We start from the raw sequence: 22357 nt of genomic DNA, 5'->3' as shown, positions 1-22357 counted from the left end.
CAGAGCTCCGTTTGACAGGTTTCACTGCGGAAATAAGTGTTCGATGTTTTAATGGCGAAAAGCGACATAATAGTTCAGTGTAAGAACAAAGTCTGGAGTTGATGGAGGAGTTAAGTGAAGGAGAGAGAGCAGGTGAGAGCAGAGAGAAAGAAAACACTGGACAGCGCCCGTGGTTTCGATCCCGTGAGGGACTGGTAATCATTATTCTGAAAGAAAGTAGATGAAGTAACCACTGAGCTAAACCAGTAAGACTGCGAAAGCTGGATGGAAAGTATATAAACAGGAGCGTATGAGTGACGTAGACGTGTCTGTATACACCTCTGTCTTCATGATAATACAGACATTTAATCACCCACCCGTTTTATTTTCTCTTTGCCAAGTCACAAAACATTTAATGACTTTATTTCCTCCGCCAAGATGATTATTGTTTGAAATGTTTGTTGTTATTGAATGAGTCTGTAAAATTAAGTGACATCTAGTGGTGACGTTTTATGTTGCAGCTGAATACCGCTCACCTCACCCTCCCTATTCAAACATGAAAGACAACCTGTGGTAGAATTCAGTTGTCATAAAACCTCACAAGGTGTTTAGTTTGTCCAGTTTGGCCCAATGTAAAAAAACATGGGGGCCTCCATAGAGAGGACCCACTCCCGATGTTAATATAAAGGGCCCATTCTAGGGTAAAGAAAACAACAATTCGAACAGTTTAGATGATTACACATTAGTGAAAACATCACTAGGATTATTTTATATTCAGTTTCTGCCAATAGCTCCCTTCCACCTAAATCTTACACACAGAACCTTACAAAGGATGATGTCAAAACCACTAAACTCGTTTCCATGAAATTTTATGTCTGGGTGGGACATGGCCCAATTTATATTTTGTGTAGACAGAAGTTTCACGAAACACGTTCTGGTGAGAGAGAGCTGCATTGCATGCCACTTGAAGGTTTTCTCATAACTAACTGTGAGGTCGGGTCTGACCTATGTATCTGACTGTCTGTGGGGACGATAAAAACTTTATGAACAATAGCGTGAGTGAGCATGTGGCAAATAGTGCTGCAAACAGCAATGTGCACAACTACAATGCAGCAATGGAGGATGACGCAGTTAGAGCTGCAGGCGTATGTTATTATGAGAAGTTTAAAAATAATTGGTTCATAATGAAACTGTAGCAGTAATATTCTATCCATTTTTCATGAACATGGACAAATTCTGTCCTATGAACGTTTTATAACTAGATACAACTCTCCTTTCCTTTTAAATAATACAACTCTGCTATTCCCACAGGACTGACCCATTTTAAGAGAAACTCCATCTGAATTGCTTTTGGATGCCATCAACATATATGACAAGAAATTTAATATTAAAGATATCCAGCAAATTTTTCTAAATAAAAACTAAATCACCCTGATAGATTTATATTATATTTAGAAGTAAATATGAAAAAATATTTTTACCACGTAAATTTTTCATCCCTTGCAAAATCAAAAACGTCAGTATCAAAATCTTGCATAAAATCCATCCAGTGAATTCTATCATTTGCAGATGAGCGCAGAATTGATAACTCTTGTTAAGTTTGTGGACATGCAGATGAAATTTCTATGCTTAATTCTTTCATTGTAAAATAACATCAAAATTCTGATATCAATTAAATCTTCCGACTTTTAATAACACAAATGTAACTCACTGTTTTATTCTAAAATATGTAAATGTATTTAAAATTACAAAGGGAGTTTCATAACACATTTTTTTAGGTTCACAACCTTCTTCCCCCCTTTTTTTGAATGAATATAACATAATGTTTGATAACCTGTCTCTGACAAACAAAATTATCCTTGTGCCCAGATCCTCTGCGCATGCGCCACAGGAAGTCAAGTCAGGCATATCCGGTTTTCTTTTCATTTTCAAATTGAAACATTCACAAAATACATACAAAACACTCACACATACGTTTGGAGAAAATATAATGCTGTCGGCAGTGCTGTAAACATTTAACAGAGATTATTCTGACATTTTATTGTGTATTTTAAACATCTTGTATTCACTGATCAGCAGGAAAACAACTTAAAATAAGTTTGCTGTTTTATTTTGACACAATACTGGTTACAACATAGTTAACTTGACGCAGGAACCTTTATAGACTGAACCAGGAGGGATCAGTGTTGAGCATGGTGTTGAGGTGCGTGATCAGGCGCGAGACAACATGATTTTAACAAATTCACCGCAATATTCTCCTGAACATTTACGGGAAACTATAAGATTCATCAACGCTCGGGGCGAATAGAATAAAAACAACAACATCAAAGTCACCACGACTCTTTGATCTGTCAGAGCTCCATTTGACAGGTTTCACTGCGGAAATAAGTGTTCAACGTTTTAATGGCGAAAAGCGACATAATAGTTCAGTGTAAGAACAAAGTCTGGAGTTGATGGAGGAGTTAAGTGAAGGAGAGAGAGCAGGTGAGAGCAGAGAGAAAGAAAACACTGGACAGCGCCCGTGGTTTCGATCCCGTGAGGGACTGGTAATCATTATTCTGAAAGAAAGTAGATGAAGTAACCACTGAGCTAAACCAGTGCGACTGCGAAAGCTGGATGGAAAATATATAAACTGGAGCGTATGAGTGACGTAGACGTGTCTGTATACACCTCTGTCTTCATGATAATACAGACATTTAATCACCCACCCGTTTTATTTTCTCTTTGCCAAGTCACAAAACATTGAATGACTTCATTTCCGCCGCAAGAAGATTAGTTTTTCAAATGTTTGTTGTTATTTAATGATTCTGTAGAATTAAGTGACATCTAGTGGTGAAGTTTTATGTTGCAGCTGAATACCGCTCACCTCACCCTCCCCATTCAAACATGAAAGAGAACCTGTGGTAGAATTCAGTTGTCATAAAACCTCACAAGGTGTTTAGTTTGTCCAGTTTGGCCTACTGTAAAAACCATGGCGGCCTCCATAGAGAGGACCCACTCCCGATGTTAATATAAAGGGACCATTCTAGGGTAAAGAAAACAACAATTCGAACAGTTTAGATGATTACACATTAGTGAAAACATCACTAGGATTATTTTATATTCAGTTTCTGCCAATAGCTCCCTTCCACCTAAATCTTACACACAGAACCTTACAAAGGATGATGTCAAAACCATTAATCTCGTTTCCATGAAATTTTATGTCTGGGTGGGACATGGCCCAATTTATATTTTGTGTAGACAAAAGTTTCACGAAACAAGTTCTGGTGAGAGAGAACTGCATTGCATGCCACTTGAAGGTATTTTCATAACTAACTGTGAGGTCGGGTCTGACCTATGTATCTGACTGTCTGTGGGGACGATAAAAACTTTATGAACAATAGTATGAGTGAGCATGTGGCAAATAGTGCTGCAAACAGCAATGTGCACAACTACAATGCAGCAATGGAGGACGACACAGTTAGAGCTGCAGGCGTATGTTATTATGAGAAGTTTAAAAACAATTGGTTCATAATGAAACTGTAGCAGTAATATTCTATCCAGTTTTTTATGAACATGGACAAATTCTGTCCTATGAACGTTTTAGATACAACTCTCCTTTCCTTTTAAATACCACAACTCTGCTATTCCCACAGGACTGACCCATTTTAAGAGAAACTCCATCTGAATTGCTTTTGGATGCCATCAACATATATGACGAGAAATGTGATAATAAAGATATCCAGCAAATTTTTCTAAATATAAACTAAATCACCCTGATAGATTTATATTATATTTAGAAGTAAATATGAAAAAAGATTTTTACCTCGTAATTTTTTCATCCCTTGCAAAATCATAAACCTCAGTATCAAAATATTGCATAAAATCCATCCAGTGAATTCTATCATTTGCAGATGAGCGCAGAATTGATAAGTCTTGTTAATTTTGTGGACATGTTGATGAAATTTCTATCCTTAATTCTTTCATTGTAAAATAACATCAAAATTCTGATATGATTTAAATCTTTAGACTTTTAATAACACAAATGTAACTCACTGTTTTACTCTAAAATATGTAAATGTATTTAAAATTACAAAGGGAGTTTCATAAACTGAATTTTTTAGGTTCACAACCTTCTTCCCCCCTTTTTTTCAATGAATATAAAATAATGTTTGATAACCTGTCTCTGACAAACAAAATTATCCTTGTGCCCAGATCCTCTGTGCATGCGCCACAGGAAGTCAAGTCAGGCATATCCGGTTTTCTTTTCATTTTCAAATTGAAACATTCACAAAATACATACAAAACACTCACACATACGTTTGGAGAAAATATAATGCTGTCGGCAGTGCTGTAAACATTTAACAGAGATTATTCTGACATTTTATTGTGTATTTTAAACATCTTGTATTCACTGATCAGCAGGAAAACAACTTAAAATAAGTTTGCTGTTTTATTTTGACACAATACTGGTTACAACATAGTTAACTTGACGCAGGAACCTTTATAGACTGAACCAGGAGGGATCAGTGTTGAGCATGGTGTTGAGGTGCGTGATCAGGCGCGAGACAACATGATTTTAACAAATTCACCGCAATATTCTCCTGAACATTTACGGGAAACTATAAGATTCATCAACGCTCGGGGGGGAATAGAATAAAAACAACAACATCAAAGTCACCACGACTCTTTGATCTGTCAGAGCTCCATTTGACAGGTTTCACTGCGGAAATAAGTGTTCAACGTTTTAATGGCGAAAAGCGACATAATAGTTCAGTGTAAGAACAAAGTCTGGAGTTGATGGAGGAGTTAAGTGAAGGAGAGAGAGCAGGTGAGAGCAGAGAGAAAGAAAACACTGGACAGCGCCCGTGGTTTCGATCCCGTGAGGGACTGGTAATCATTATTCTGAAAGAAAGTAGATGAAGTAACCACTGAGCTAAACCAGTGCGACTGCGAAAGCTGGATGGAAAGTATATAAACAGGAGCGTATGAGTGACGTAGACGTGTCTGTATACACCTCTGTCTTCATGATAATACAGACATTTAATCACCCACCCGTTTTATTTTCTCTTTGCCAAGTCACAAAACATTTAGTGACTTTATTTCCTCCGCCAAGATGTTATTGTTTGAAATGTTTGTTTGTTATTGAATGAGTCTGTAGAATTAAGTGACATCTAGTGGTGAAGTTTTATGTTGCAGCTGAATACTCCTCACCTCACCCTCCCCATTCAAACATGAAAGAGAACCTGTAGTAGAATTCAGTTGTCATAAAACCTCACAAGGTGTTTAGTTTGTCCAGTTTGGCCCAATGTAAAAAACATGGCGGCCTCCATAGAGAGGACCCACTCCCGATGTTAATATAAAGGGCCCATTCTAGGGTAAAGAAAACAACAATTCGAACAGTTTAGATGATTACACATTAGTGAAAACATCACTAGGATTATTTTATATTCAGTTTCTGCCAATAGCTCCCTTCCACCTAAATCTTGCACACAGAACCTTACAAAGGATGATGTCAAAACCATTAATCTCGTTTCCATGAAATTTTATGTCTGGGTGGGACATGGCCCAATTTATATTTTGTGTAGACAAAAGTTTCACGAAACAAGTTCTGGTGAGAGAGAACTGCATTGCATGCCACTTGAAGGTATTTTCATAACTAACTGTGAGGTCGGGTCTGACCTATGTATCTGACTGTCTGTGGGGACGATAAAAACTTTATGAACAATAGTATGAGTGAGCATGTGGCAAATAGTGCTGCAAACAGCAATGTGCACAACTACAATGCAGCAATGGAGGACGACACAGTTAGAGCTGCAGGCGTATGTTATTATGAGAAGTTTAAAAACAATTGGTTCATAATGAAACTGTAGCAGTAATATTCTATCCAGTTTTTTATGAACATGGACAAATTCTGTCCTATGAACGTTTTAGATACAACTCTCCTTTCCTTTTAAATACCACAACTCTGCTATTCCCACAGGACTGACCCATTTTAAGAGAAACTCCATCTGAATTGCTTTTGGATGCCATCAACATATATGACGAGAAATGTGATAATAAAGATATCCAGCTAATTTTTCTAAATATAAACTAAATCACCCTGATAGATTTATATTATATTTAGAAGTAAATATGAAAAAAGATTTTTACCTCGTAATTTTTTCATCCCTTGCAAAATCATAAACCTCAGTATCAAAATATTGCATAAAATCCATCCAGTGAATTCTATCATTTGCAGATGAGCGCAGAATTGATAACTCTTGTTAATTTTGTGGACATGTTGATGAAATTTCTATCCTTAATTCTTTCATTGTAAAATAACATCAAAATTCTGATATGATTTAAATCTTTAGACTTTTAATAACACAAATGTAACTCACTGTTTTACTCTAAAATATGTAAATGTATTTAAAATTACAAAGGGAGTTTCATAAACTGAATTTTTTAGGTTCACAACCTTCTTCCCCCCTTTTTTTCAATGAATATAAAATAATGTTTGATAACCTGTCTCTGACAAACAAAATTATCCTTGTGCCCAGATCCTCTGTGCATGCGCCACAGGAAGTCAAGTCAGGCATATCCGGTTTTCTTTTCATTTTCAAATTGAAACATTCACAAAATACATACAAAACACTCACACATACGTTTGGAGAAAATATAATGCTGTCGGCAGTGCTGTAAACATTTAACAGAGATTATTCTGACATTTTATTGTGTATTTTAAACATCTTGTATTCACTGATCAGCAGGAAAACAACTTAAAATAAGTTTGCTGTTTTATTTTGACACAATACTGGTTACAACATAGTTAACTTGACGCAGGAACCTTTATAGACTGAACCAGGAGGGATCAGTGTTGAGCATGGTGTTGAGGTGCGTGATCAGGCGCGAGACAACATGATTTTAACAAATTCACCGCAATATTCTCCTGAACATTTACGGGAAACTATAAGATTCATCAACGCTCGGGGGGGAATAGAATAAAAACAACAACATCAAAGTCACCACGACTCTTTGATCTGTCAGAGCTCCATTTGACAGGTTTCACTGCGGAAATAAGTGTTCAACGTTTTAATGGCGAAAAGCGACATAATAGTTCAGTGTAAGAACAAAGTCTGGAGTTGATGGAGGAGTTAAGTGAAGGAGAGAGAGCAGGTGAGAGCAGAGAGAAAGAAAACACTGGACAGCGCCCGTGGTTTCGATCCCGTGAGGGACTGGTAATCATTATTCTGAAAGAAAGTAGATGAAGTAACCACTGAGCTAAACCAGTGCGACTGCGAAAGCTGGATGGAAAGTATATAAACAGGAGCGTATGAGTGACGTAGACGTGTCTGTATACACCTCTGTCTTCATGATAATACAGACATTTAATCACCCACCCGTTTTATTTTCTCTTTGCCAAGTCACAAAACATTTAATGACTTTATTTCCTCCGCCAAGATGTTATTGTTTGAAATGTTTGTTTGTTATTGAATGAGTCTGTAGAATTAAGTGACATCTAGTGGTGAAGTTTTATGTTGCAGCTGAATACTCCTCACCTCACCCTCCCCATTCAAACATGAAAGAGAACCTGTAGTAGAATTCAGTTGTCATAAAACCTCACAAGGTGTTTAGTTTGTCCAGTTTGGCCCAATGTAAAAAACATGGCGGCCTCCATAGAGAGGACCCACTCCCGATGTTAATATAAAGGGACCATTCTAGGGTAAAGAAAACAACAATTCGAACAGTTTAGATGATTACACATTAGTGAAAACATCACTAGGATTATTTTATATTCAGTTTCTGCCAATAGCTCCCTTCCACCTAAATCTTGCACACAGAACCTTACAAAGGATGATGTCAAAACCATTAATCTCGTTTCCATGAAATTTTATGTCTGGGTGGGACATGGCCCAATTTATATTTTGTGTAGACAAAAGTTTCACGAAACAAGTTCTGGTGAGAGAGAACTGCATTGCATGCCACTTGAAGGTATTTTCATAACTAACTGTGAGGTCGGGTCTGACCTATGTATCTGACTGTCTGTGGGGACGATAAAAACTTTATGAACAATAGTATGAGTGAGCATGTGGCAAATAGTGCTGCAAACAGCAATGTGCACAACTACAATGCAGCAATGGAGGACGACACAGTTAGAGCTGCAGGCGTATGTTATTATGAGAAGTTTAAAAACAATTGGTTCATAATGAAACTGTAGCAGTAATATTCTATCCAGTTTTTTATGAACATGGACAAATTCTGTCCTATGAACGTTTTAGATACAACTCTCCTTTCCTTTTAAATACCACAACTCTGCTATTCCCACAGGACTGACCCATTTTAAGAGAAACTCCATCTGAATTGCTTTTGGATGCCATCAACATATATGACGAGAAATGTGATAATAAAGATATCCAGCTAATTTTTCTAAATATAAACTAAATCACCCTGATAGATTTATATTATATTTAGAAGTAAATATGAAAAAATATTTTTACCTCGTAATTTTTTCATCCCTTGCAAAATCATAAACCTCAGTATCAAAATATTGCATAAAATCCATCCAGTGAATTCTATCATTTGCAGATGAGCGCAGAATTGATAACTCTTGTTAATTTTGTGGACATGTTGATGAAATTTCTATCCTTAATTCTTTCATTGTAAAATAACATCAAAATTCTGATATGATTTAAATCTTTAGACTTTTAATAACACAAATGTAACTCACTGTTTTACTCTAAAATATGTAAATGTATTTAAAATTACAAAGGGAGTTTCATAAACTGAATTTTTTAGGTTCACAACCTTCTTCCCCCCTTTTTTTCAATGAATATAAAATAATGTTTGATAACCTGTCTCTGACAAACAAAATTATCCTTGTGCCCAGATCCTCTGTGCATGCGCCACAGGAAGTCAAGTCAGGCATATCCGGTTTTCTTTTCATTTTCAAATTGAAACATTCACAAAATACATACAAAACACTCACACATACGTTTGGAGAAAATATAATGCTGTCGGCAGTGCTGTAAACATTTAACAGAGATTATTCTGACATTTTATTGTGTATTTTAAACATCCTGTATTCACTGATCAGCAGGAAAAAAACTTAAAATAAGTTTCCTGTTTTATTTACGGTTTTATTTCGACACAATAGTGGTTACAACATAGTTAACTTGACGCAGGAACCTTTATAGACTGAACCAGGAGGGATCAGTGTTGAGCATGGTGTTGAGGTGCGTGATCAGGCGCGAGACAACATGATTTTAACAAATTCACCGCAATATTCTCCTGAACATTTACGGGAAACTATAAGATTTATCAACGCTCGGGGCGAATAGAATAAAAACAACAACATCAAAGTGACCACGACACTTTGATCTGTCAGAGCTCCGTTTGACAGGTTTCACTGCGGAAATAAGTGTTTAACGTTTTAATGGCGAAAAGCGACATAATAGTTCAGTGTAAGAACAAAGTCTGGAGTTGATGGAGGAGTTAAGTGAAGGAGAGAGAGCAGGTGAGAGCAGAGAGAAAGAAAACACTGGACAGCGCCCGTGGTTTCGATCCCGTGAGGGACTGGTAATCATTATTCTGAAAGAAAGTAGATGAAGTAACCACTGAGCTAAACCAGTGCGACTGCGAAAGCTGGATGGAAAGTATATAAACAGGAGCGTATGAGTGACGTAGACGTGTCTGTATACACCTCTGTCTTCATGATAATACAGACATTTAATCACCCACCCGTTTTATTTTCTCTTTGCCAAGTCACAAAACATTTAATGACTTTAGAATTCTATAGAATTTAGTGATATTTAGTGGTGAAGTTTCATGTTGCAGCTGAATACTCCCCCCCCCCCCCCATTAAAACATGAGAGAGAACCTGTGGTAGAATTCAGTTGTCATAAAACCTCAATAGGTGTTTAGTTTAGTTGGCCTACTGTAAAAAACATGGATTTTTTAGTTTCACAACCCTCTTCACCCCTTTATTTTTAATGAATATAACATAATGTTTGATTACCTGTCTCTGACAAACAAAATCATCCTTTGGATGAACAGTGCATTACTGGTTTACTATTATGTTAGTATTAGTATTAGTATTTTTACACTGCTCTATCTATTTTGGCACTATTCCGGTCTGCACTATCTCTGCCCTGTGCTTTTTGCCCCAGGGATGGGCAGTATTTATGATACATGTATTTGAAGTACAAATTTATATTTTGTAATTTGTAGTTGATAGGTTTGATGAAAATCGATTCATATTTTGTATCAAAATACTTCAGTGTTTTGTTTTTTTGTAATATAAAAATACTGTAAAATACTTTCTGTGAGATGAGTACGTGATGATGTCATTCAAATGAAAATCAATGCATGCAGCCTCTGATTGGTTTCTCAGTAATTTGTCCAGGCTTGTTGAGATCAGAACATTGATGATCCAGCACAAAGCCAGACCCAGAGAAGAAGAAGCACAAGGTGAGAAATGTGTTGGTTGCCAGTTCTCCATTGCCGTTTTGCATAAATTGCTAAAAACCTACAGTTCCTGTTAGGTTTTGGTGTTCGTTTTAGTATCCTAAGCTAAATCAGTTGTTATTAGTTTGCTACTTTCAGCCTATGTTAAGTTTTTGTCGGTTGTGAAAAAATATGTTGTGGTTCCAGAGTTGTTGTACTTTGGCTTAGTTTCTGGATAGTGGTAGGAAGGGCAGATATGTCAAGCATCTTTATATACAGTTACTGATCTAAACAAAAGTGTAAATCAACATGTATCTGAACTGATCTGAGGTTTGGTTAATAACAAAACAAGAACTGGACAGTCAGGTATAACACACACATCTTTATTGACATATCAGTGTTTCTAATTTGACATGACTTCCACATAAGTGTCAAAACATGTTACCGTGACACAGAATCTAAATAAAAGAACATTCTATGTAACTCATACAGAAATTAAAGCTGAAAAATAATTATGGCAGATGTTACCTCCTTTCTCAGGAGGTTTAAATTAAGTATAATACACAATAAAGAACTAAAAAATAAATTTATACAATAACACACTGACTGTGGGTTTACTGCTGCAGAATAAAGATCTACTGTGATTTTAGAGCAAAAACAGACAGTTCTTAGTTCTGCAGTTCTGTAAGGCAGCGTATACAGTTTACTCAGGCACAAATGACAGCTGGCACTTTGATAGAAGCTGACAAATCATTTACGTTTATTGCATTAGGGAACTTATTATGGTCAAGCAGTTTGGAAATTTGCTACAGCATCAGGTTTTCATCAATTTTACAAAAACATTTAAACTGCAAACATTTTGAATAGGTCTGGATGAACTATACAGAAACGCATTGTATTCACCAAAATATGCATTGGCATATCTATGTTGTAATAATGACTTAGCAACTCAGGATAACAGCATAAATATCTTGTAGATGTGTAGATACAGATTCCATATTTATGAGTTTAATGATTATTCATTGTATAATAACTTAGATTATCTCAAGAAAACTACACCATAAATATGAGAACCATCTCAGGAGATGTAGATGTAATTATTACAAGTACATACTTATGTTAGGTGAAGGTGGTGTGATTCTTTAAAATTCAGCACAACATAGTACCATCAACATGACCGAGTCCATAATGGTCATTTAATCAAGCCTTGAGCCAGTGTTCAGAGTGTGGCAATACAACAGTAATATACTGATAAAGTAATGTAATATTGTGCATTATTTTCAATTAAATAGGGTCTGTCTCGCTTACTAATTGTACACAACAGGAGTATCCCCCATAGCCAGCATATGACAACTAATAAGTTGCTGTGCTTCTGTGTCCTTCACCTTTTAAACAGTTCATTTTACTCCTGTACAACCAAAAACGTAGCATTTATACCTTAGTTAAAACCTAGTTTGCTGCCTAGTCTGTTACAGATATTACAACCATTGTTTGAAGATGCTCTCAGCAAAGCATAAACAGGACAAAGTAACAGCCCAGAGCGCATTTAAAATCAGAGGCAAGAAAACTGAGAGCAGATGAACTCCAGAGGTTAACATGGATTCTCCACTCATTAAGTAAAACTGAAATCATAAAATATACTTGGGACAAAGCTGTTAGCGTCACTTAGCTCTGCCACAAGGGTAAAACAAAATGCTTATCGTTATGTATATGAAATAAATGTTCTCTATATAGTAGCTAGCATACTCTGAAAACATGGTAAACCTCCTTGGCTGTAAATGTTAGAATCAATATGAGCTGAATGAAGATCATGCAGAGAGAAAACCTCTGTTTAAGGAGCCTACATGTTAAAACACAATACTTTAACACTCCAGTGGATGAGGTCTGATCAACTTGTGAAGGTGGAAGTTCAAAAAAGAAAGTCATCAACCTCCAAGGAGTTTAGAGCTGATGAATGAATGACTGAAATGACATATGTATCTACATTTCACAAACCTCCCACCTAAAGGAGCCTTACTTCAGTGCATAATTACCAGCCAAAACACAGAAAATGTGCCCATGTGCTTGGAAACAAGTCTTTGGTACCATCAAGTCATTTTTTTCCAAACGTTAATGCAGACAAAAGCTATGAGAGGAACTCTGGTTTAACAACCCTTTTCTACCTGCTTGGGGAAACCGATACTGGACGCTGATAAAACATCCTTGGGGAAAAATATACAAAATGTTGAATTTTTCTGAGACACTGATACTGTAATGATATGCTTTAAAAAACAATGCAGGGTTTCACCATGAGGACATCAGCCAGTGATGGTACTCTAAGGCTACATCCATACTATGACATTTTCATGTGAAAACACATCAACTCTGATATGGATATGCCGGGTGTCCACACTACCCCGGAGTTTTAGGTCCGCTATAACTGAGACGTTTGGAAAACGCTTCTGGCCCAGTTTTAGTTTGAATACTCTGGGGTTGTGTTTTAGTCTGGACAGACAGAAACGGAGATGTTTGGAAACGACATGAACACACCCACTTGCTGATTCTGTCTTTTCGGTCATGATGTAGCCTCTGATTCATCAGGCTCCTATCACATGACCCTCTTCAGGAACAAAACAGCAGGCATTGAATCATCAATAACAAGTGTTGCGGACTGTGTTGCTTTTGCTAACAGCTGTTGTGCAGTTACACTGCTTTCAAACAAAATTGTAGTAGTATAGATGTAGCCTAAGTGCTGAGGGTTAGGTTTGTGTTACTGTTTGAAGGCCATTTTTTGCTTCCCATTGTTCATCACAGGTGGTTAGTCGGTGACTCAGAGGATAGCTCCATGAGGTACTATGAACCAAGACCAAGAGTGCTGCACACGGCAGTGACTCTGAACAAGCTGATATTGACAGGAGACATTTTATCAGACTGAGCACAAAAATAGTCCAAGTAACAATTTATTGGCTGCTGACCGAGCTCATCTGGTGCAGAAGGAATAAACGGCCCCATTTGGCACTTTTTGCTCATTTTAAATGTGTAACATTAAATAAAAAAAACTGAAATCAAGTTTTTACTTGACACAAGACTGTGACTGACTGTAGCCGAGGACCCTGCCAGCTGTGCAGCCCCCCGCCCCTCAGTGGGGCAGGATTACCTGGCATCATTGAGCTGCCTGGCCACTGTTAAGATCTCCTTGGCTCCTTTGCTCAGCAGTAGGTTGGCCAGGTTGACCCCCAGGCCCTCAGCTCTGTCTTGGGCTTCACCCGAGATCTTTGTGGCTGTCACTCCCACACGTTGGACCTGCTCGTCCACCTCTTCTGAGCTCTGTCACACAGAGACACATTGTCAAAGTAAAGTTTGGGAGGTGATACCACACACACACACAGAGGAAAAACAGACGATTTCTCTCTTACTACATGTTCCATCCAGACTGTATGTTTGTGGTGTCAAATAAGACATTTTTGATGTGTTTGGCTGTTACCTTGTCAGCAGTAGCAGCGATACTAGTCTGCATGGTTTCCTTCAGACTGTCTGATCCGTCCAGGCTGTACACTGCTCCTGTCAGGTAGAGCTGAGAAAACACAACAACAAACTATCTATTAAATGTTATACTTTCATCATTTAACAGTAAATATTTATTACTTTAACCCAGTCTTCTAGTCTTCTTATTTTTTTTAACTTGTAGTCCTCAGACCCAAATGAGTCACATAACGTCACTTGATGTCCGCCACTTTAACAGAAACTGGCAAACATGAACATGTCCGGCTGAGTGAATTCATTAAAATGGAACAGCAGGAGATTCTTTGCTCAGATGTGTGCACACAGCAACAAATCCCTCACAGGATTCAGGTGTGTCTGAGTAGACCTTGTAATCTTACCTGGGAGTCTTTCACTTCGGTGTTCACAGCCACCGGAACGCTGCACCCACCCTCCTGCAAATGGCGAACATTTTTTATTGAATACACTGTGTATGCCAGATTCATAGAAAAGGAAAATGAGTGGAGGAATCTGTGTGTCTGTGTGTGTACCAGCTGTTTGAGGAAGGCTCTCTCAGCTATGCAGCGCAGCACAGTTTCAGCGTCGTGAAGGACGGACACCATTTCCAGGATGTCTACATCTCTGGCCCGTACCTCCACTGCCAGAGCCCCCTGAAAGAGACAAACATACACACATATTAGCATAATCGATCATCAATCATCCATCAATTATCCTCCTCTTGTATGAGTCATATGTTGTATTCCAATTACCTGTCCAACAGCGTACATACAGTCTTCAGGCTCCAGGATCTACCAGTGGAAAAACGTTTGTTAGATGAGAAAGGTCACACAGGAAAGCTTTCAACAGAGGACCAGGATATGGTTAGAACTGTACCTGGCTGATCCGGTTGTCCCAGCCCATCCTCTTGAGGCCAGCAGCAGCCAGGATGATGGCAGCAAAGTCCTCCTTCTCATCCAGCTTCTTCAGACGTGTGTTCAGGTTTCCACGCTGAGGACCACAGTTAAGGACAGAAACTGGGGCTTGCCAACACACCCTTCCTCATGAGAAAATATATACTTAAACCTGAATATTAAACAGACGGTTTGTTGTGTGGTAAAACACAAATAATTTCGGTCTCATTTTCAGCTGCTATCGTTTGCATTCTTGAAGGATACGATGTCTTTGAACACGAGTTGGGGGAATCTCTTCTTCAGCTGAGCAGCGCGGCGCAGTGAACTGGTGCCGATGACACTACACAAACACACAGTATGAGGTCAAGTAATTCATACCTTTGACATGACTGTGAGCAAGTACAACTAGAGACATCATCCATTGTGCTTTACCTGTTTTCTGGCAGAGAATCAAGAGTTTTCCCTGCATTTTTTGGGTGTAAAACCACTGCATCATGGGGATTTTCTCTCCTAGAAGGAATAAAAAAAACAAAGCATGGTGAGCCATTACACCTGGTCAGAACAACCTCAAAGAGTCTACACTACAAATTCTATAGGGATCTGCAGAACGGACAATAAGCAACATTTGACTTATACTGCGATCAATTATGGAACTGGGAAATAGGAACAGTTCCGACAAAGGACGGGTCCCAAACACAGCCTCACAATCTCCACTGTTCTGCTTTAGCATCAGCGGCTTGAAATAATAAATGACGGCGTCCTCCTGATAAGGTTTTACACCAAGTTCTCTACACAAGTTTGTCAAAAGTCATCCTCCCTATAGACCACGTTTCAAGGTTGAACAACATATTTAGCTTTCATTAGACAACAGCTAACGTTTGCATTCTTCCACTTCCTAGCCATGAAGGATGTTTTCATATTGAAATATCAATGCACATCTTGGACTAATTTATTTAAGTAAGATGTAGTAGATGGAATCAAGCGAGCAATGTAACGTTAACCATCGTTTTGTCTTTTCACCTGACCTCAGAAACATTCTCAATAAGTCAGTAATGTTATGTGACATTAAGTTCACTGAAACATGTTTCTGTGTAATGTTCAGTTTACATCAACACAAAAGATGGTTTCAAGCACTTGAGCATTGGATCCAGCATTTTGCATTTATCATTAGATTACAAGCTTGTTTCCAGTGCATTTTACTTCCAGGCTAAAAAAAACTGTGTCCCAGAGGTGCATTGATATTTCAGAATAAAATTCTCTCTCCCAGCGTGTCATGTATTGGTATTAAACAGTGATGTTGGCAAGGAAGTGGTTGAATGCCTCTGCTAGCTGTTGTCTAATGGAAGATAATGGGCTACCGAATATGTTATTAAACCTTGAAACATGTTCCTCAGATTTAAAAAGTCTATTGTCTTCTCAGTTGCTGATCAGTCAGGGGCCTGTGACATTAAAATAGTTTGTCAGATTCTCTGTGCGTATGACTTATAAAACTTTATCTCAGCAGAACAACATTATTCAGTTCATATCATTTGAACTTTACAGCCTGAGCGAACACCTTTCCACTCTCCTAAATACTTACTACTTTAAAAAATAAAAAATAAAAAAGCTACATTAAATTATTAAAAAGGAAAAAATGTTTGAAAACTGAGTTAATAATAGAAACAACAAAGTGAATTCAAGTTTTTCCTCTGAAGAGAGCGACGGAATGTTTGCATCCAGTTTTCTCACCTAAAACACAGTCGACACTTCCTTCCCCCTATTTTGCTAATTAGATTATTTTAATATCATGAGGTATAACTTATTTGTTGTTTATTTGTTTACATCAATGTGTGCTGCTAGCAGTCTTCTTTTTCACTGCCGGCTGCGGAACTGTAATTTGGTCAGTTCATCAATCAATCAATTGTTTGTGGTTCGGCACTAAAACTATTTTGGTAGTTTTGTGGTGGGGGACGAGAAAGCACGTACCCTGGCCGTTAGCTCAAATGAGCTCAATAACTGCAATATGACAATTCAAATTTTACTTCAACTTTAAAAAGGGGAAAATCTGTGCAAATATCCCTATAGGGGCTAAAATAATATATCAACATTTTCCATCTTTGACCAGTTGAAAGTGGAGAGCTATAGAGGTCAAATAATTACAGCGCGTGCCACATAGGTGCAATGTCGTGGATCACACCTGATTCCTGTCTGCCTCTTCACTGTTTCCCATTCAATAAAGGCTAGATGCTAAAAAAATTACATTTAAAATAACTCAAATATATGCCAGTGACTTTTTAATTTTTGTTATTAATTCTAATAATTCTCATGGTAAGGCTGTAAGTTAATTGATTTTAAATCTCACAACCAAAATGACACACTTAACATATGCAGACGTCCTCTGTGTGTGAGCGCACTTACTTCAACACAGCTCCAATGGTGAATCCTGGAGGCAGAGTGGTGGGAAGGTCTTTCAGTGAATGAACAACCAGATCAACCCTGTAGGACACAGAAGAACCCAGTCATATATACATGATCCTTTTATGTTTCAATACATAATACAACCACTCAATGGTGAGACATATGTTATATCTTCAAGGCAGCCACAGATCAGAGAGATGTGCAGCATCTGAGGCTGCAGGAGAAATCAAAAGGGTTTCTCTCTGCATGGATTTTTTTTTTTTTTGAGAGGATGTTAAATGGCAGCTACAATACAAGAAGTATCAGTCTTCCGACGTGAAGCCCTTTCAGTTAAACCGTTTGTGTCAGCTGGTGAAACAATGAAGTGAAGACAGTGTGGTGTCAGCCACAGATGACACAGGTCCTACTCACTCATTCCTCTCCAGAGCAGTCTCCAGCTCTTTGGTGAACAAACTCTTCTCTCCAATCTGCAGGACAAAGAAAACACATCGTTATTATACATTCATCTCTTACAGTGAATGAGACATTTCTACAGTGAGTGGTGAACATGAGGTGCATTTTAACGCATTTTTGTTTTTGACTTTAAAAATCAGTACAATTTGAATTAAAAAAAAATATATATAATGCCAGGAATCCAGCTTAAATGTAAGTGTTATATTTGAATATGCCACCTTGGATGTTGTACAGGAATTGGGGATGGCATTGTCTGGGATATTTTGTAATTAATCTAAAAAACAATCGGCAGATATTGATAGTAACGATAATTGTCAGCTGTGACCCGAGATGTGTTCATTCTTCGCTTAAACAATCGTCACTTAATCACCTTTGATAGAGCGGTGTCAAGGATTCTGTCTCCTGTCGTAGACATGCCAACTGAAAGAGAAGATAGAATGATTCAATAATATGATCAACCACACACAGAACGGTGAAAACACAGATCCACAGGTTTTGGACACTAGTAATTTGTCCTCAGTTATGACACAGAGGACATTAAGGTGAAGTAACACACCCTGTGGCAGGGTAATGAATGGCTACAAGACTGTAACTGTTTTTTGATCAGTGAGTCAGACAAAAGAAATGACTTAACGTTGTTACTACGAGTATATTGGGCTCATTTTAAAGGAGTTTTTCATAGTTCACAGCTACAAAAGTGTATTTTACATGTGCAATGCATTTTTTGGTATCAAAAACTAAATAAAACAGTAAAACAGAAGTTTGGGATGATTCTCACCTATTTCCAAGTTGAGTTCAGGGTAAAGGCCTTTCAGCTTGTCCGCCACACTGTCAGTCTGGATGCGAGCCAACTGGGATAGAAAAGAATAGAAACCTTCAACTTTAGTGAGACTCTTTTCATATTTGTTAAAAAAACTAAACAAAAAAAACAGATCAAATGACCTTCCAATCAGACTGAAGGAGGAACAGTTATCTTAAAAAGACCTTGTGGTGTATGTTATCTCTGCAAGAAGAGCTCCAGACATCTCTTTACTGTATCTACAGCAGCATGCAGGAACGGTGCATGAGATAACTGACAGTTAACTGACACATTAGGACTCTGCTGGATCTAAGTTCGCACACTTTAATCAAACCCAAAATTATAAACTGGAAATATACAGTTGTACTTTACCTGACTTTTGCGGGTTCCGATCCGGATGAGCCGAATAACCTTGCCATTCCCATCCTGCCGGGGCAAAAGAGAAGTTAGTTGAAAGAGTTTTAACTCATTGTCTGCAGAACCTCTTCCTGATATTCTGGCTGGTGTTCATCAATCCCCCCCTACACGTTTATATAAATGCAATGGAACCCTTTCTCTGCTTGCCTCACCGTGATGTATTTGTAAGGTCCAGCCTCCATAATTCTGAGTCCGTACCGGGTGTCTGCACTGTGGAGGCTATTGTGTGCTCTGTGTGGCTGGAAATGCCTGCTGTGTCTTGGTAAGGAGCTGTGCTGAGGTCATATGGTCTCTACATACTAAACAGAGGTCTTTTTTACCAGGAACCACCCCCCACTTCTTCAAGATCTCCACCCCAAGATATCTCTGGTCCCTGAAGATAAGGGCGCTTATTCACCCGAGTCCGTTATACGAGGCAGGGAGGGGCAGCTCCAGGGTATAAGGTGTGGTCATTAAAACACACTTTGTTTGGAAACTTTCTTATTTCTGAATGTAAAAATACTGTAAAACTATGAAAATTCAAATCACAATTTTCCCTGTTGTTACTTGAAAGGAAATGTGGAATATCCATTAAAACAGTTATATGTACAGAATGAGGCATCATATATTTTACACTACACACATCTTAAAAATTGTCTACATATATTCCTCCTGTATTAAAAATTGGTGATGAGGAAGGAATAATGTTTTATTAAACAATGACCTTTTTTATTTCATTTTATTTGTTGACTTTGTCAGCTAAGAGAGGTTGAGCAGAGGAGGATTGAGGATAATAATACTGTTATAAATAATTATATTGTGAAATAGAATATAGAAGAGAGTCCCTGAGAGAAACACCAAAATGAAACAATAGATCTTTGGAATTTTTTGGAATAACAAATTGAAGAAGATTCCAATTTAATTCATTGTGAAAATACTTGAGGTTCAAATGTTTGACCTTTTACTGTTTCTCATGTGCATAATAGGGCAGCTCAGGCTCAGGCTGGGCAACTGAGCAACATCAATGATTATAGCAATATAATTTCCTCAATAACAACAGTAGATAAGTCCACAATATAATACGTATGAATCAAACACAGTGGGACGTATGACACATCATTGATTTTGTTTCTCTTTTTATCAAGTGTTTGTCATTCTCTGCTCATAAAGAAATAATATGATACTCACTGTGATAATGATTGATATTGACTGATGTGATTTTTTAAGTTCTTGATATAACTTTGGTGTGTCAGGCTTTTAATAAATGTCAGATTATCTGTAACAATACATGTAATTTCTTTATGTTCTTCATGTGATTGTATCTGTTTTCATATACAACAAGTCATCCTGAGGCTGCATTTGAACTGTTTGTCAAGAGCCTTACTTGAATCCAGCCAAACACTATCTTACTACACCATGAAAATCACTCAGTGTGTTCTTACGGGAGCTTATAATGGACACTTTCATTCGGCATCAGTGCAATAGAGCTTTATTTCACTTTATAAACTAAAACTGACAACATTAAACGTGTTTCCCTTCCTGACAAATAAGAAACGTGAAGTTCGCAAAACTAGTTTTAACGCAGTAAAACACAGCAGTTGTGTTTCTGCTCGGTTTCGGAGCCGAAGGTCTGTGTCACTTCTCTTTAAACGTCAGAAGCCATGACACTGTCACATGCGTCATTAGTAACCACATCAGCTAATCAACTAATCAAACTTCGCTTATCCACTTCTTCTTTTACAAACCCCGCCCCTCCTGCTTCCTACTGCCCAATAGAAAACAGAATACTAAAACTGACGGGAACGTGAGCCAATCCCCGCGCTCCATTTGACGACGCATACGGAAATGGCGGTCGCCAGCACAGGGAGCAGTGAATGAAGGCGCCTCATGCCTGGTGTAAAACCACCCGCCCAAAGTGAGAGGAAACCTACCGGAGAGTTTTTCTCCTCCGACATGTCGACGGTCCGCTTCCCTCTGTCGATGTTCAATCAACAGCGCGTCTGCGTGGACGGTGACTCCATTAAAAACCCGTAAAGCCTTGAAATAGTGGCAGTACTTCTCTCAGACAGCTCCCACATGAATGAACCCGGAACGTCGTGATGTCATTGGACCGGTTGGAGGTCATTTCCTTGTTCCGTCCTGCAGTTTCCTATTGGGAGAGAGCGTGAGAGAAGTCAGGGTGTACTACAGATCGAGATCAAATAACAACATTCGCCTAATACTTCTCTTTTCTGGACGTGTCACCTTTTCCGTGTTAGCTGTGTAAATCCCTATTCTGTGTGAGGATAGTGAAATCATTTATTTACAAAACTGCTGTTACATACTTTGATCATGAGAGGATGTTTTAAAAGCTCCCCATGTCTTATTTTAAACAATTATCACAAACCTTTAAGGCATTTAGCAACATTTTAAAGAGAGTTCACCCAAAAATGATTGTATTGGATTTGGCTGCAACACTGTTTACCCCTGAAACTCCAAAATTGTTTAGTGGAGTCAAACACTTCACCCAGCCCTCCGTTGGCATAGTGGTGAGTAGATGATAAGTGAATTTTCCTTTTTGGGTGAACTATCCCTTTAAAGGTTGTTCTAGTGTTCACACAGGATTAAAGACAAAATAATACATCAGACGTGAAACAAAAATAGAACAAATAGATTCAAGCAGCAATAACAAGTCCATTAAAGAAAGATGTTTCAGGGCAGTTTTGTCTGTCAAGTACTGAAGAACTTTTGAAAATGTCTTGAGTTCATTCTTCCATCTGATTATATGGGAATTTACTTTTAAATATCTGCATCCATGTATAAAATGCTAAAATGCAACAGAAATTTAGCATCTGAATTATCGCAATTGGATTTTAGCAGTTGAACATATATACTTTGAATTTTTAAACTCAAATTTTTGATTCTGAATTTATAACATTGAAAAATAAAAGGGAAGAAAGACAAATTTTTAATTCAGTGTCAAAAATATACAAATGCATAATTTCAATGTAAAAAAAATTCAGTGCTAGAAATTCAAAGGCTTTAAAATTTCAAACTCTGATGAGACTGATTTACTTCCATAATATAAATGTTGGATGGTGGAGGAAACACTCAAATAGTTTACTTTGGTTAAAGTACAAATAGTAAAACTAAAAGCACCACATTCATTTTTCTTGTGTTCAAGTAAGTAAGGATTCTCTTTTTAAATATACTTAAAGTATTATAAGTAAAATACTCACAGTGTCTCCTATTCTCTAATGCTACTAATGCTACTACATCATTATCGTTGAGTCTTCAGAATCCACTTTCTTCAACAATGAGAACGTGTAACACAGTACATTGTAAAAATGTCATGTAGTAGAAGGTACAGATATTTTCTCATACGTGAGGTGGAGTAAAAGTACCTGAAAATAAATGTACTTAATCAAAATACAGATACATGAAAAATGTACTAAAGTGCATTAACAAAGTAGATGTATGTCGTTACATCCCACCACTGGTTAATTCTCCAATTGAATTGGGCTGGCAGTGTGGTTCTTCGTCTTCTTTTCATACACAGTTGAAATGGTGACATCTGGTG

At 37.7% G+C, this 22357-nt stretch overlaps 1 protein-coding gene across 4 annotated transcripts; it reads right to left on the bottom strand.

The window, feature by feature from the left end:
* Window positions 1–2718: 2718 nt before the first annotated feature.
* Window positions 2719–20943, bottom strand: LOC117772659 (porphobilinogen deaminase-like). Of its 4 annotated transcripts, none has more exons than XR_004615817.1 (15): window positions 18972–19151; window positions 18775–18828; window positions 18382–18454; window positions 17974–18023; window positions 17562–17617; window positions 17151–17228; window positions 15186–15263; window positions 15018–15093; window positions 14737–14850; window positions 14613–14651; window positions 14394–14513; window positions 14244–14297; window positions 13847–13936; window positions 11494–13689; window positions 2719–2729 (listed from the first exon to the last, which is right to left on the bottom strand). XR_004615817.1 is itself a non-coding variant. In XM_034603985.1 (15 exons), the coding sequence occupies exons 5-15, from the start codon at window positions 18016–18018 to the stop codon at window positions 13516–13518; spliced, it is 924 nt and encodes a 307-aa protein (XP_034459876.1). In that variant the 5' UTR covers window positions 18019–18023; window positions 18382–18454; window positions 18546–18641; window positions 18775–18828; window positions 20730–20943; the 3' UTR covers window positions 10746–13515. The 4 variants fall into 4 exon arrangements, 3 of the variants coding, with proteins under 3 accessions (XP_034459876.1, XP_034459874.1, XP_034459873.1); XM_034603985.1 differs by lacking the exons at window positions 2719–2729; window positions 18972–19151 and adding exons at window positions 18546–18641; window positions 20730–20943 and having other exon boundaries at window positions 10746–13689; XM_034603983.1 differs by lacking the exons at window positions 2719–2729; window positions 18972–19151 and adding an exon at window positions 20730–20943 and having other exon boundaries at window positions 10746–13689.
* Window positions 20944–22357: the final 1414 nt, after the last annotated feature.

This window comes from Hippoglossus hippoglossus, chromosome 13 (assembly GCF_009819705.1).
Source record: "Hippoglossus hippoglossus isolate fHipHip1 chromosome 13, fHipHip1.pri, whole genome shotgun sequence".
NCBI classification, from domain to species: domain Eukaryota; kingdom Metazoa; phylum Chordata; class Actinopteri; order Pleuronectiformes; family Pleuronectidae; genus Hippoglossus; species Hippoglossus hippoglossus.
The sequence above is the reverse complement of the archived record's forward strand: the minus strand, read 5'-3'. Positions and strand labels throughout refer to the sequence as shown.